This window comes from Corvus brachyrhynchos, unplaced genomic scaffold, assembly GCF_000691975.1.
Source record: "Corvus brachyrhynchos isolate BGI_N302 unplaced genomic scaffold, ASM69197v1 scaffold319, whole genome shotgun sequence".
Taxonomy (NCBI): domain Eukaryota; kingdom Metazoa; phylum Chordata; class Aves; order Passeriformes; family Corvidae; genus Corvus; species Corvus brachyrhynchos.
Window position 1 is genome coordinate 432894 of NW_008246065.1, and position 14311 is coordinate 447204.

Genomic DNA, 14311 nt, shown 5'->3' on the forward strand with positions numbered 1-14311 from the left:
CCCGGTCCTGCCCCGCCGTGCTGCGGGAGTGGGGCCGCAGGGCACAACCGTCCCGTCTGAGATAAGGGGGGAGAGAAATCGTCAGTGAAATATATATTTAAATGCAAAACGGCCCTCCAAACTGGGACCCATTATGCGTTTGGTGTGAAACGCTATCAACATTTAAAACTTCATTGTTTCCTTTGTACCAAATCCCTGTAAATCTTCCACTAGCCTTTTCTCATTTTCATCTGAAAAGCCTGTTTGGGCTGAATAGACAGCAATCAGCAGCCTCTGGACTTCTCCCTCTCTCTGGAATGTCAATTAAAATGCAGATTTAAAAAACCCCCCCCCACCCCGATCTCTTGGTGGCAAAAGACTTGAGAAAAACAGGGTAGTCCTGGAAAGCAAATGAAAGAAGTTCAAACAATGAAAAAGTACTGAAGCTGCCAGCCGGTTTCCATTAGTCCTCCAAAATTAATGTTTAATAGCTGTGATGCTCAGATTTGCTTGGAGATTGAACTCTGCTGAAGAGTCTTGTTAGATATATGTGTATATATATTCTTATAGACGGATGTGTATTTCTGTCATTTTCTGTCCACACAGAATTCCTGTCAGTGGAATTGTGTATATAAAGCTGTTAGCTGTAAAGCTTCATCTACCTGGATTTTTCTGATGCAGCTACTGGGCTTTTAGAGGACTTCAGGGTTCTTTGTGAAGATCCATATTTCACTCAGATTTTGCTATTCCCCGCCTAATTGAGAAAGATGCTGAAAAGTTATACAGTGAGCAATGTATTGATTTGGTTAACATACTCAACAAATTGTACTGTCCCTGGGGAGTGATAAACATCTTATAAACAACAATGCAAGTAGATTAAAAAGAACACTGAGCATTGAATTTAATTAATGCCACTGCTGAACAAGTACTACTTGTTTGTGTGTGTGTGTGTTTAAACTGAAGTACAGCTTGGAGGAATTTGGTTGGGCTCCCAAACCAGTCTGCTTTCCCATGCTTGTCAGTTTGGCAAAGAAAATTTGGGCAGGTATGTGACGAGGTGAAAATTGACTTGATGAGCGAGTGGCAAGGAGAACCATCAATCATTGGGGGCTGACAACTCCTCCCCAAAGTGTAGGCTGAGAAGAGAGACAGAGTTCCCTTTCAAGGGGAAAAATAAACACTACGTGTGGCTTTCACTGAGTCTGAGACTCCAGGAGGGATTATGGTATTGTAGTCAGGAAGCCAGAATTGTGGAGGCCAAAAAGCATGCTGGGGCTGTGTTCCAAACATTGAGATAGAGGTACATAATTATCCAGCACAGGAGGTCTTTCCAGAGACTCGTCCCCCAGCGACTGTGGCAATTAAACTATGAAAAGAATTTGGTTTCGTTTCATCTTCATTGGACTGCACTTTTGGGAAAGGGCAATCCTTGAAACCTGTTTGCTGTTGTGGTGGTAAAGAGTGGTTTGGCTCCATGAATGGGTGCAGAGCTTTGGTTTTTGCGTTGTTGCACCTTTGCAAGCTACGATTTTGAGTTTGCTGCTGCCCTGTGGATGAAGAATCCCTTCTTTCTGCCGGCAGATGTTCAGATGCAGAAGCCAACAAAGATCTTCAGGTGAGGAGACGCATGGCCAAGTAGCCTTGTGGCACGCTTCAGGATTTAGGATGAGGATAGGAACCACAAATGTGTTTTCAGTGGCGTTTAGTGCAGTCTGAAAATCTGAAAGCCAGTGGAATTAATGCTCTTGGAGTCTGAAATACATGCTGGCGTTCTGGTATGTTTTCTTTCTGCAAAATCATGATTGGATTTTGCATTTATCGACATAGACTTTAATCAGAGTTTACAGGACGATTTATGGAAATTAAATCAGCATTACATTCAGGTTGTTAATTAGGGATTTCTACCCACTTTACAGCTGGATAAATTGAGCTGCAGGGCTGTGGCTGCCAGACAGTGAGGTGGGCAGTTGACCTGGGTGGCAGCATCCAGGGGGGGTTTGCTCCAGTCCTGCTCCAGACACAAACTGGTCCCAGAGACAGAGCTCTCTTCAGCTCTACACCTGCTCTGTGCTTATTTAGAGAAGAGCTGGGCAAACTCTTCGCAAATGTTTGTGCAGTGGTCTGGTGGTGTTTTTGCTGGAGATTTAATGGTAGTTGCTAGCTTGTGGTCTGGGATGCTTGAAACAGGCTGAAATCTCTAAAGGAGGCTTTGAAGGGATACCAACTGAGTTGGAAAAAGCTTGCCCTGAAGTATCAGGGATTCACCTGGGGATACCGTGTATTAATTATTTTCGTCAAGTGCCTTATTTATGTCAACCAGAATCTGTTTTTACTGACCCCAGAAGTTACTGTATATAGTACCCAAAATAAAATGTCCCTCAACAGCATTTCTGTCCTTAGTACTATGAATTTTGTATGTAACAGGCAGCAAAAGGGCAATAAAATCAGAATCAACTTTTTAATGGTTGGCTTTATAAAAGGAGAATCTGTGTCCCTGTTCCTGTGTGCTGAGGTACCACGCCACATCCCAATGACAAGGGGTTTGGAGAAGTTTGACTTTATCTCTACACTCCCTGCCTTTTTAAGTTTTTTTAAATTTTCAAGTGTTGAGGGCAGGAGGGAAAAAGAGGTTTTGTGTTATTTTTTCCCTTCAAGATGAGTCCTCTCCAAATTTCAGTTGGGTTTCATCACATCTAAGATGAATCATTGACCAGATTAGAACAATTGCTGCAGTTACTTGTTTTATCCATTTACTGAGGTTTTACCCGTCTTTTATTTCTGAAGCGGAAAATCAGGTCTAATCTTCTGCTTGAGCTGTTAAACCACCCTGTGAGGAGGATGCTCTTCTGACCCTCACCTGGCATCTCAGTGTTGAGGCAACAGGGTCCTCTGAAGGGAGTGCCAGTTACTTTGGTGCCATTTCTCTTCTCTGTCAGACCATGCCTGGATTAGCACTTAACTCCATCCATTTAAATTACTTTTATTGTGAATAAAATAGACTTTTTTTTTTCCCTACCTCTGAAAAATATACCTCAATAAGCATCATTGAGAGACTGAGAAAAGAAAGGTTTGTGCACACATCTTGGCACGTTTGGATGGAAAGTGATGCTTTCCTGCAATTTATTCCATACTTTATACAGATTTTAATTGCCTGTAATGCAGAATAGCAAACCAATATCATTGTGAAGACTAGAGCCTTTCACCTGTCCAGGATTTTCAGGCTTCCAAAGGACAGCAAACTGAGTTAGAAGAAGGTACATCCATGGGGGAGCTGGAAGTCCTGAATTGAAATAGTCTTACAGATTTTTCCAAGTCTAAGGAGTATATTTTTCAACTGTTTTCCTTGTGGAAAATTACTGAATTCCTGCAAATTCATCTGGCTGCAGAACTGCCTAGGTGAAGGAATGAAAAACAAGGCAAACTTACATAAACCTTCAAATAATAACAAGAATATAATTTGTATAATTGTGGTAATTTTGTGGCATTACAGGTTATGTGCCTGCACATGTGTGTGCCTCTCATTTTTGAAAACCTGTATGTTTTTTCTGTCAGTAAAATAGCTCTCAATATGTTCAGAGAAGTGATTTTGTGAAAACAAGGAGAACTTGGTTACGCCTCAGGTGATGATGGAAACTGCTAACAGAAGATGAAAAGTCACTCACTTTTCACATATTCTTGAAGCTGGAAAACTGTTTTTCCCATCCTCCTCCCCTCCCTCTCACCTCAGTTCGGTTTGAGGCGTTATGAAGGTTTTTGGTTTGTGTTTGGAGATGTTTTTGCTGACAGTGTTAAATCTCTCTCCTCCCCACAGCAGCAGCCGTCGTTCCAAGGGAGGAGGCATTACCCTGGCTGAAGGCACGGCTTTCTCTCCATGCTTCTCTAGAGGTGTTCAGATGGGATTAAAGTCCACATGGAGATATGGAAATGGACCAGGAATTTACTCTAAAAAGATGGTCCGCTGGGATTCGGGTTGCCTTATCTGCCTGGTGGTGGTCACCATGGCTGGACTTTCCCTGGCTCGACCTTCATTTAATTTAGTTGTTGAAGACACCACAGTGGAACCCGAAGGTAAATCACTCTAGAATCCTTAATTCCTTAAAAGAACTTAATTTAAAATGCCTGAACATCTGAAATAGAAGTCAAGATCTTTCCATGTGCTCTGGTAAATCTAAGGCAAGTAACAGATCAGCCCAGGAGAGTTACGGTCTCTGACTTTCCCTGCTCTCGCTTGGGCTGTGTTTGTACAAGCATGTGTTTGTTTATTCTTATGCAAGCCAGTGGTGTCAGTGATTTCACTTGGGACTGTCATCACGTTGTATAATCAAAGTGCACAGATGAAAGTTTTTCAGGAATGGGTCTTCAAGGAAACCAGTCTGTGGCACTTTCGTGTGTGTTACGTGTTGCTGTCTGAAGGAACGAAGCAGCTGAGTGGCTGCTGTCATGAACCTGAGGAGTCCCAAGAAAAAGAAATCTCATTAGTTTTTATTTGTGAATGTTTAGTTTTGCCGGGCACTCTGCAAAAACACTGTTGCAGCTTTGTTGGGGTTTGTACTCACAACAAACTTCCCTGTTGCTGTTGATAGCCAAGCAGTGCCTGGATCACAAGTTCTGAAGGTGTAAATGTTGAGGTCTGAATAGAAGGGCTGTAGTTTATTGCTGGGAAAGCAAAGGCTGATGTAGACCTTCACGTTGGAAGAGGTGTTTTGATAAAATCTCCTATTTTGACCCTGCACCTGTTGGTATGTTCTTCTAGGTTTATCTGTTCCTCAAGCTTTGCAAAGTGGTTTTCTTCTCTGGACAGCTCAGGAGGGGCTGCTTTTTTATTGTTGTGAGCTGATTGCATTGAAGAATGATTTTACTGTGTTGTGGTGGGTCGTTCCTGCTCTGTGAGCATCTGGGGGAGGAAGTGAGGCTTCTTTCATAAGGTTGTATCTGTCTTTCAGAGGAGTGATCACAGTTCTAATAACTCAGCTGTCAAGCTGATATAATAGTCCACAGAGCATTTCTGACCTGGCAAGCTTGCTGCAGAGAATTTGGCCTTTATACATTCTGCTACTCATGTCCACAGATGCAGTTTTGTTTTTATTTAATACATCTTCATGCAAAACTTATTTGTTTCTATCCACTGCCTCTAAAAATAGATGTCACCAGCTAACACATTTTTAGAATCCGGTCCAAGTACATTTTTATTGATGGCAGGGGATGAACTATTTAAAGATGATGAGCCCTCTTCCCTAGCAAGCATTCCTGAAAAAAATTCTCAAAGAATAGCAATATTGTCATCTGTCAGCCATAGAGATTGTTGATAGCAAAGATTTTATTTTTTTCTCCTTTTGAAGGTAACCTGAGATTTAAAAAAAAAACCCACCCAACTCTTGTTGCCACTTACTGTATGATTTGTTAATTGAACATCTGGTGCCTTTCTGGCTTTTCAGGGGAATGACAAAATCATGAATAATTCTGGTTTCAGACTAGCTTTGTAGTGAGGTCCCCTAGTTTTAGGGTTAAGTCAGAAAGAACGTGATTGCAAGATTGGTGAAATGTTTTCCGGGAAGAAGAGTAATATTTTTTGCATGGTGACTGGTAATTTTTCAACTTTTCAGGGAAAGAATAGCTTTTATTATTTTGGAAAGCACAGTTTGAAAATATATGTTGTTTCCACAGTGAGTATGTAGGGGGTGGAATCTGGGTTTTATCAAAGAGTAAATTGTTAAAAAAGATTTAAAACTTCTTTCCTGGGCAGGAATGTTACTGACATGAAACAATTTTAGATGTGAGAACCCAAATCATTACCAGAAACAAGAAAAAAAAAATCAGAAAACGCTTCTAAGTTAATGGCATAATAAGAGCTTTTATGCTGCAGAATAGAGGGAATTGTGTGGGATTTATATCTGAGATTTGGGAAATAAAACCTCCTTTATGAACTTCATTAAACCCTTTGATAAAAAAAACCAAACCAAAACAAAACCAAGTTTTTACACAATCACCTTCTCTGGGTTCTATCACTGCCACCCACAAGCTCTCCAAGCCAAAACAAAAAAAAAAAAACCAAACCCCTCTTCAAAAGATCTCTTCAAAGACAAAGTAGACTTCTTTTTTAATTTAGTAAATGCCAAAACATTTTGGGCACAGCTAATTTGGGGGGTCAGGTGCTCTAATAATGTAAATTTTCAATGGGGCTGCTGACTGCAGTCATTAGAGCTATGACATTTCATGCCAGCTGAGAAGGTCGGCAGGGCCATGACCTTTGGTGACACTTGCTGATCTGTTCCTGAGTCTTCCTTCATGGACATGCCCTGAATTGTCTTTATTTATTTATTTTTAATACAAGATGCTTTGGTTGTTATTATTTATTGTCTTAGTGACTCAAGAATATTGGAAAAGCTGTATGCAATGCTAACAGGAATTGAGATTTGTTCCTTTGGTTGTGACAGAGAAAATACCTTCTCTCAGCTATATGTAACTTTAGGGACGTTTGCAATAATTTTCTTCAGAGTATCTGGGTTTGTGTAAAAAATACTAAAGTTTGTGCTTTGCATGAGCAGTATTTAGCTAATAGGGTAATCAGCTGCATGGGTACAGGCAGGATATGTGCAAGATGTCATACATCAAGGTGCTGTGCTTTTTGGCTATTCACAGTCAATCTTGAGTAAATAAATACCCCTCTGTGACCACTGGACATTACTCTGGTCCATATGAAAGTGCTCACACTGCAAATGGCATCCTGAGCCGTTGTGAGTGATAATGGTGCTGATATTGTGGGTGCTCACTGAGGGGCCTGAGTGTGGTGAGTCTCGGCGCTTTATTTATTCCCAAGCAGCGATGGCAAAACCCGAGGCTGTTGCGCAGTGTGAGCAGGAACAGGACCTGTAGGACTTCTCTGGGGACTGTCAGCTCCCAAATTATATCTCACATCAAGTGTTTATGTATATGCTTTTCATCCTAGGGAGCAGAAAGACTTTTTCTGCTTTTAAATGTTTAGAAATAAAGTCTCCCCCAGCGTGTACAAAGGCACCATTCTCTCAGCCTGTGTGTGCCCAGGCCTTTGATGATAGCCAGCGTTTCACAAGGGCTCTGACCGCACACATGGGTTGAAGGGTTACTTTGTGAACTGAATAATTAGTTTAGACATATATTTGATAAATAGTGAGCTCTCCCTTGACCTCCCCTTGCCCAGGCTGTGTGTTATCATCCTGCTGGGTAGCTAATTTGGTCTCTTACCCACATGCAATGCCTTGACACCGTCCTTGGAGCACCCACTTGGAGCCGCCGCCCGGTGTAGTGACAATGCGTTTCAGTTCTTTTAATTTAGGTCAAATTTCAGAGGATTAATTTAAAGCTTTCCACAAGGGACAGCCTATTTCTGTGTCCTGTGAAAAACACAGTAGTTCAGAATGGTCCTACATTTGGGAGGTTCCTAGGAGACCAGGGAAGGGGAGAGACCCCCTTTAAGGGGTGACGTGTGCTTGTGGTGGAAGTGAGTAACGAGTTGTCGTTTGGGTTTTAACTTGGTCACAGCCATTTGCTGACACTAAACAGTATTCAAAAATAAGTGTGTTCAGCACAGTACCCTTCTTTCTGTAAAAATGGTGAGTCATATGAGCACTGTACCTTCATTTTTGTCAAAATGTTGGCCGTGCTTAAAGGCTAATGTCACCTGTGGTCACAGTGGTCAGCACTGTCCACTTGGAGATCCTTCTTTAGCTGCTTTGACCTGCCTGGGTCAGGCTGTGGGATTTTGTGAGGTGCTGCAGTGTGTGGAGGAGGGATGCTATGGTGGTGGGATGTTCCCTGTCCTGTTCCCCATCCCAGGGTGTCCCCATGGGTCCTCTCCAGCCAGTGCCACCCTGCTGAGAGGTCACAAGGCTGATGGAATCCTGCACATCCATCATTTTCCTGGGACAGAGGTGATGTAGAAGCATCAGGGCTCTGCTTCCAGTTTGGTAGGAAAAAATAAAGCAAATAGTTCACCCTGGGTTCCCTTGTTACTTTTTTGTTTTGGTTTTTTCTTTTTTAAACAACAACAGCGGCTTTGATATCTGCAAGTTAAATTAATAATTCAAACTGATTAGTTAAATCAGAGCCGGCTTTATCTTTTTAATTTATTTTCCTTTTAATTTTATTTCAAGGCAGGGCAATTATTAAAGCCCATTATGGAGGAATGTGACATCCCCACAGCTTCGGGTGAGGGCTGGATGCCCTTTCAGGGATCTGGTTCAGTAAGTTATTTGGCCCAGTACAGGATTTGCTAGCTGAGATTCTGGGGAATTGTATGAACAGCCAGATTAAATCAGTCTTAGTGTGTCCATTCTGTGTTTAAAATGTGCAGCCCTTTAGCAGGGGCATGGTCTTGAGCTTCAAACTAATTGGACGTGGGTAGGGTTGTTATTTACAGTCTGTGTTGATGAGACACTGGGAGTTGGTAGTCTCTCAGTGTGGCTACAATTTTGCAAAGTAGCAGAAATAATTGCATGTTTTAGGCTTATCTGCCATACAGTTGCAGCTTTTTGAAGGGGTATAATAATTATAATAATCATTAACTTTTAGGAATTTGATTCCTTTAGCGTGGGGTTGTTTTTTTGGGTTTTTTTTGAGCCAGAAGGTTTTCAGAGATGCTGAGTTGTGAGGATTTTTTTATCTTTTTATTTTTATTTTAAAACCACTTGTATAGATAAAACCCCAAACCAGCGGCCAACTCCAATGAATGCATAGTTTCCTAATGTTAAAATAGTTCTCCCTTGGCAGAGAAATAGCAACAAATTTCAGGCCATAGCAGCTTTTTTACAGGCAAGTTAGAAACCTCTGAAAGCAGAATTTACAATGAAAATGCTGACGTCTCCAGTTATGCAAGGTTGTGTACGCATGAGACGATGGACTATTGTGGTGTTTTAATAATAACCGTAGCATAGCTCTTAATGAGCTTATTCCTATATCCAGCTTCCCAGCTTCAGTAGAATTGATCTTTAAATGTCTTTAACCAAAAGCACTCAAGGATTAGTGTTTCCTTAAAATGAGTGTTTAGTTTAGGATCAGATGGGAATGTAAGAAAAATACTTAACCATGTCTTTTTCTATCATGTATAGAGAAAAATTCCTTACTGGAAGCATCAGATTTTTAAGTGTTAAACATTTTGAAACTCTTCAAGATTGAAGCTTTACAGTGAAGCAGTGCTCCTGAGCAGTTTAAATTTGTGTTTTTAAAAGAACCATCACCCACTTTGGCGAGTTATGTCTTGTCTGTGTGTGATAGCACACCTGGTTTGACTACAGGAGAGAATTTATTTCAGTGTAGTTAAAGAAGTGCAAAATTCAGGCTGAAAAAGGGACCATGAATCCCAGCTGGACAAGTGGGAGCATCTTCTGCAGAGGACACTGATTTGTGTTAGTGGTGGCGGTGGGAAACGGGGCAATATTTGGTTTGGCACGGAGCCTGCCAGTGTAAAATCATCCTCACAGCAATTTGGGAACTGATTTGGAACTCAGACCTTTGAATTTAGGTTCAGCACGTTGCAATGCATGTTTGTAGTGGGGTTTTTTTGGGAGATTTGGCACAGCGTGCTCCCCAAATCAGAGACACCGTCTTGAAGTACCAGGGACTAAACTGACTTTTAAGCTGATTGAAAGAGAAGTTGGAGCAACTGAGCAACTTTGGAGCAACTTTGTAAGAGTCAGATCATAAATAAGGACCAGATTTGCAGGAGTGCAGCAGCCAACAGCTCCTGTTATAATTACAAAACGTGCTCTGGGAGTGCCGGGGCTGTTCTGGAAGTTTGGCCCTTCGGGTTTCAATCGGAGCTGGAAGCGTCAGCAGAACTGCCTTGGCATTTGTTCCTTAGGGACTGTGCTTCCCAACCAGGACAGTTGCAAAACAAGAGATTCTGTAAGAGGAGTGGATTTTTTTTTAATGTGGATTTTTTTTTTTAAAACTTTTAAAACCAGTTCATAACTCATAAACCGATTATGTATGTCTCCAGGTTGTCCTTTCCCATCTCTTGATTATCACTGGTGGTTTCTTTGTTTTGTTTGGTTTGTTTTTTTTCCAAAGAACCCTATTTTTATGGGTTTGTTTTTCCTGGACTTCTGAGTATCAGAGCACCTGGTACAGGGATGTGTCTTGTGGGCTTCATTTTCTGCTGGTTCAGGTTTTCCTGCCTCTTGTCACCACACAAATGCCATTATCCCTTTCAAAGAAAGGGACAGAATACTGAATTCTGCGGTGCTGCTTTGTTCACTTGCTGTGCTATTATTATTTTAATTGTATTTTTAAAGTGACTGTAAGTGAAAGCATTTGGTGAACCCCAGTGAAGCTGAGGAGCTGAGACCTGACCTAGTTTCATTCCCCTCCTCACACGTTGCAGGTTGTGTGTAATTATTGCTTTTCCTCCCCCACAAAAGAACGTCAGTTTGGGACATTCACCGTGTCAAGCAAAGCCACAAGAACTGGGAAGAGGGGAAAATTCCTTTGTACCAAGGAAATGGCTTGTGTTTGTGAGGGTTTACTGGAAAGGGAAACGTGTTGAAGGACAGGAAGGGAGAAAAATGAGCATGAGAGGGTGGTTGGGGAGGAGAAAATCTTATTTTGGTTGGTTTTTTTTATTTTTTTCCTCTTTTCTATTTTGAATAGTTTTGTGACATGGAAGGAAAAGGTAGGAAAAGAGTTTTGTGACACCTCAGGCTTTCTCCCAGGGGAGTTGTGGCTGTTTCTGAGTGGGGTTGGAGTGGGATGCTGTGGCTGGGGATGCCTTGGTGGGCTGCACCAACCAGGACGAGGCTGTAGGAGGTTCAGTTGTGGTTGGATGGACAGCAATTGATCAGAGCACCACGCAACAACTTAGTTTTTAAATGTAATAAAAAGCTGTGGGGTGGAGGAACTCGGTAAGGTTCACGCTACACTTGCTTCAGGATGGGCTGTGTGGAGAGGTGAGCTGCTGGCAGGAGGAGAACCTGCTCTTGGGAGACTGGCTTTGCAAGTTTGGAAAGCGCCTTGCTCAGTGTCTCAGTGTTGCAATATTTAATTTGTTTCAAGGAAAGTAATATGATTTCTACTTCTGAACGACGCCCGACAGTTCTTGAAAATAATTTTAGCCCCCCAGTTCAAATTTTGAGTAGTTCTTGAGCTTGGTTCTGTTAAACATTGTTTAATCATGAAAAATAGTGCTGTTTAGGTACTACAGTATGGAAGCACCCAGATTTCCCTGATGTTGTTTACTCAGCAGGGTAGCACAGGTATTTCAGATGTGCAGGATTAACACGGAGACTCTAATAAACCTGCAGTGAACCACAGCTCAGTAATAGCTCTGCTAGCAATTCAGAAGCATTTGAACCCTGTTGCATTAGTATGGCAAAGTGCCCAGGATCCACAGCTACTGTCAGGAGTGACGGAGGTGTCTGGAAGGTCAAGTGAAGCATTGTGTGAGTGGTTGTGTGCCACCTGGAAGGGCAGGTAGCCAGCCTGGCTTTTCACTTCAGGGCTTGTGCTGTGTTCTTTGTCCCCACTGGAGACCGTCCTCTGTGTGGAGCTGGAATTAAACAAGCTATGATGCCTCTTGCCTAAATATTGCTCTCGGTTGAAAGGGAGCCTGGTATGCCTTGAGGCTTTGAAGTGCTTGGAGAATATCCCGTGGTTTATGTGTGTTGTGGATGGGACTCTCAAAAGTGCTGAGAGGATGTTTTGGGGATATTGTTTCCAGTGACTTTTTTTCAAATCCCACTTTAGGAAGTGGGGGGAGATGAATTTCAGGGAAACAGGCAAGATGAGACTTCCAGATGAGCTGCTAAAATTAAGAGGATTTGTATAGCCGAGTAAAAATGGGACCGTGTACAAAAGAAACAACTGCTGACTTGCTTGTAGGGAATCTGAATAGATGTTCTCTGCATCCAGAACTAACACTGCAACTTTGAACTGTGCAATTTTTAACCTCCCAGTTGTAATTTATTTCTTTTGCACGTTGAGCAGTAATAGTCTTGAGCATGGCCTTTGGCGAACCTGGAAGACAAAGGTTCTGTTTTTATGTTTGGATCTATGCTATGTTCTGTTCAGGTTTTATGTTGCTGTTGAAATGCAAATAAAGAACCTGAAAAAAGAGCTACAGATTGGAATAGATGGAAGAAAATATTAAACCCAAGAAAAACCTTTTGCAACCAAATATACGTGCTCGTACACTTTCCCAAGGCTGTATATCTTATTATGGAGCCTTTCCCAGGCAGACTTTAAGGCTGGGCTGAACAACAGGTCCTGGTTTAATTGCTCTGCCACTTGATTACGTGCAGAATTCGGTCAGGGAGATTTGAAGTTCTGCTGTTGCTGAAAGAAGAAACAATAAGAAAATGTTCCTAGCTTCAAATTCTGCTTTTTTAGAGAGAGATTAATTTTTTTTTTCAGCTTTTCATTTGAGGTTCTGGCAAAAAGTGATTCATTTCCCCTTTGTATTGTATAATAGATTACATGAGAAGACTCTTCTGTAATGAGTTTGAAGAGCAGTTAATTATTTTTGAGATTGTGTTACATGTGTGTTAGGTTTGTTGTACTCCTCGGTTCACTTAACACAGAGACTTTCACTCTCTTACTTTAGGCAGATGGTGGCATTTATGACTTGAACAGAAATGGTCAAAACTTGGTGCCTGGAACCAAACATTCACATCCTGAAGATGACCTGTAGTTTATCAAACTGATGAAATTACAAAAGGCAGCATGATAATTTTAGGGGGTTTGGTGTGGCTTTTCCAAAAAAAATCTTTCCCTCCATGGTCTCCAAGTCTTTGTGCAGAAGCCATCCTGGTGCTTTCCTGTTTCTTGCACTATCTGGAGATCAATCCTGTGGTGCTGCTGTGTAAAGAACTCTTCATCCTGTGAGGAGCAGACCGTGAGGAATGGGGGCAAACAGGAACAAGTGGCAGGGCAGTTCCCAGCAGCAGGAGGTGGCCTCGCTGGTCTCTCTGCTGTTTGCTTTGAACTTGGCATGCTCCGAGTCTTCCCTGGCCTGGCTTCCAGCAGCATAAAGCACACAGCCAAGCCCATGAGCATGTGATACTTGGTGTTTTTGACGCAGGTTGCGTGGTTGTGCAGCCGTAACTCAACAATCACCTCTATAAAGACAGGTAGGAGCAAGCAGGCTACAAGTTGTAGGAATTTTTAATCTCTACATGAAGCCTAGACAAGTACAATTTCTTTGTCTTTGGGAATGAGTCTTTCTTTAACCATGGAGTGAGTGAGACACATCCACCCAACTGCTTGGCAGCTATCAAAGCCCTGATGAAACTCTTCATGTCCCTCACCCTGTGTCAACCAACGTAGTAGGGGACCATCCTCATGAGGTTTGCTCCTGCTGCTCTGTCCTGCTGGGTGTGATGGGGCCTGGGTGGCTGTAGCCAGGGCCAAGTGCTGCTTGGGGACAGTTACCTGCTGCCTAGGAGTATGACCCAAGGCAGATGGGATATAATCACATGGGGATAATTTCTGGGTGCCTGTGCAGAGGTTTTTTCTAGTCTGAGGAGTCTGGCAAGTGGCAAAATGCTTTGTTGCTCACCAGAATTTTTTATTTTTCGAAGCCTTCAAAGCTTAGGAAAACAAGATATAGTGCAGTGTAATATTTTCCCTTACCCATGATGACATTGGCAAGTTACTGCAACTGGAGGAGATTCACTTTTTTTTAAATGGTTTTAGTATATGTAGCACTCAATAGGAAGTTGACATGGTCCAAGCTCCAGCAGGTCAGTGTGGCTGGAAGCTCTATCCTTGCTGGAGCACCAGCCATGTATGATGTGGCAACACTGTTTTGCAAGTGTTCATTTCCAGGGCAAGAAGATTATTCCTGTTCCTTACGTAATTTTTTTTTTGGTCTGCTTTCATGTCTTCACCCGTCAGATGGTTACGTCCTTATTCTATAAGGATAACAAGATTAACAAACGTGCCAGGAAAAATTTATTTTGGAGAATCTGGCACTTTGTTTTGTGAAAGTCATTGCTATCAAATAGAGCAGCCCAGGAGTGTGTGTTAAAGGAACAAGTAAAGACTTAGAATCTGCCACATATTAATGATTGTAACTCTCATGGATAGCTCTTTCAAGTTTTGTGTTTAAAGCTTTTCTACAAGGCCTATGTCTTTTTCATCATATTTGTTTTTATACATTAGAGGTGCAGGGAAATGATTCATGCTCTTTGGAGTCTTGTTCAGGGACAAGGGTTTTTTTTTTTAAAAAAAACTTCAATGTTTTAAAATTATGGGAGGAACTGTAGCAATTTGGAAAGTGTTTTATCGAAACAGAGACTTCCTGATGGTGCCTGGTGGAGGCAGAGCTGGGCAGAGCTGGGAGCTGGCTGGCAGAAACAAAACA

At 42.0% G+C, this 14311-nt stretch overlaps 1 protein-coding gene across 11 annotated transcripts in view; it reads left to right on the forward strand.

Annotated features, from left to right (window-relative positions):
* Positions 1-14311, forward strand: part of FGFR2 (fibroblast growth factor receptor 2) — an 80755-nt gene that overhangs the window by 1541 nt on the left and 64903 nt on the right. For 3 of the 11 annotated variants that reach the window (XM_017746836.1, XM_017746840.1, XM_017746844.1), the window contains exons 1-2: positions 1122-1594; positions 3791-4047. In XM_017746836.1, coding sequence (XP_017602325.1) covers positions 1458-1594; positions 3791-4047 — 394 coding nt within the window. In that variant the 5' untranslated portion in view covers positions 1122-1457. Of the gene's footprint in view, positions 1-1119; positions 1595-3790; positions 4048-14311 lie in introns of those variants that run through there. The other 8 variants (XM_017746838.1, XM_017746841.1, XM_017746837.1 and 5 more) reach the window with 5 other exon arrangements.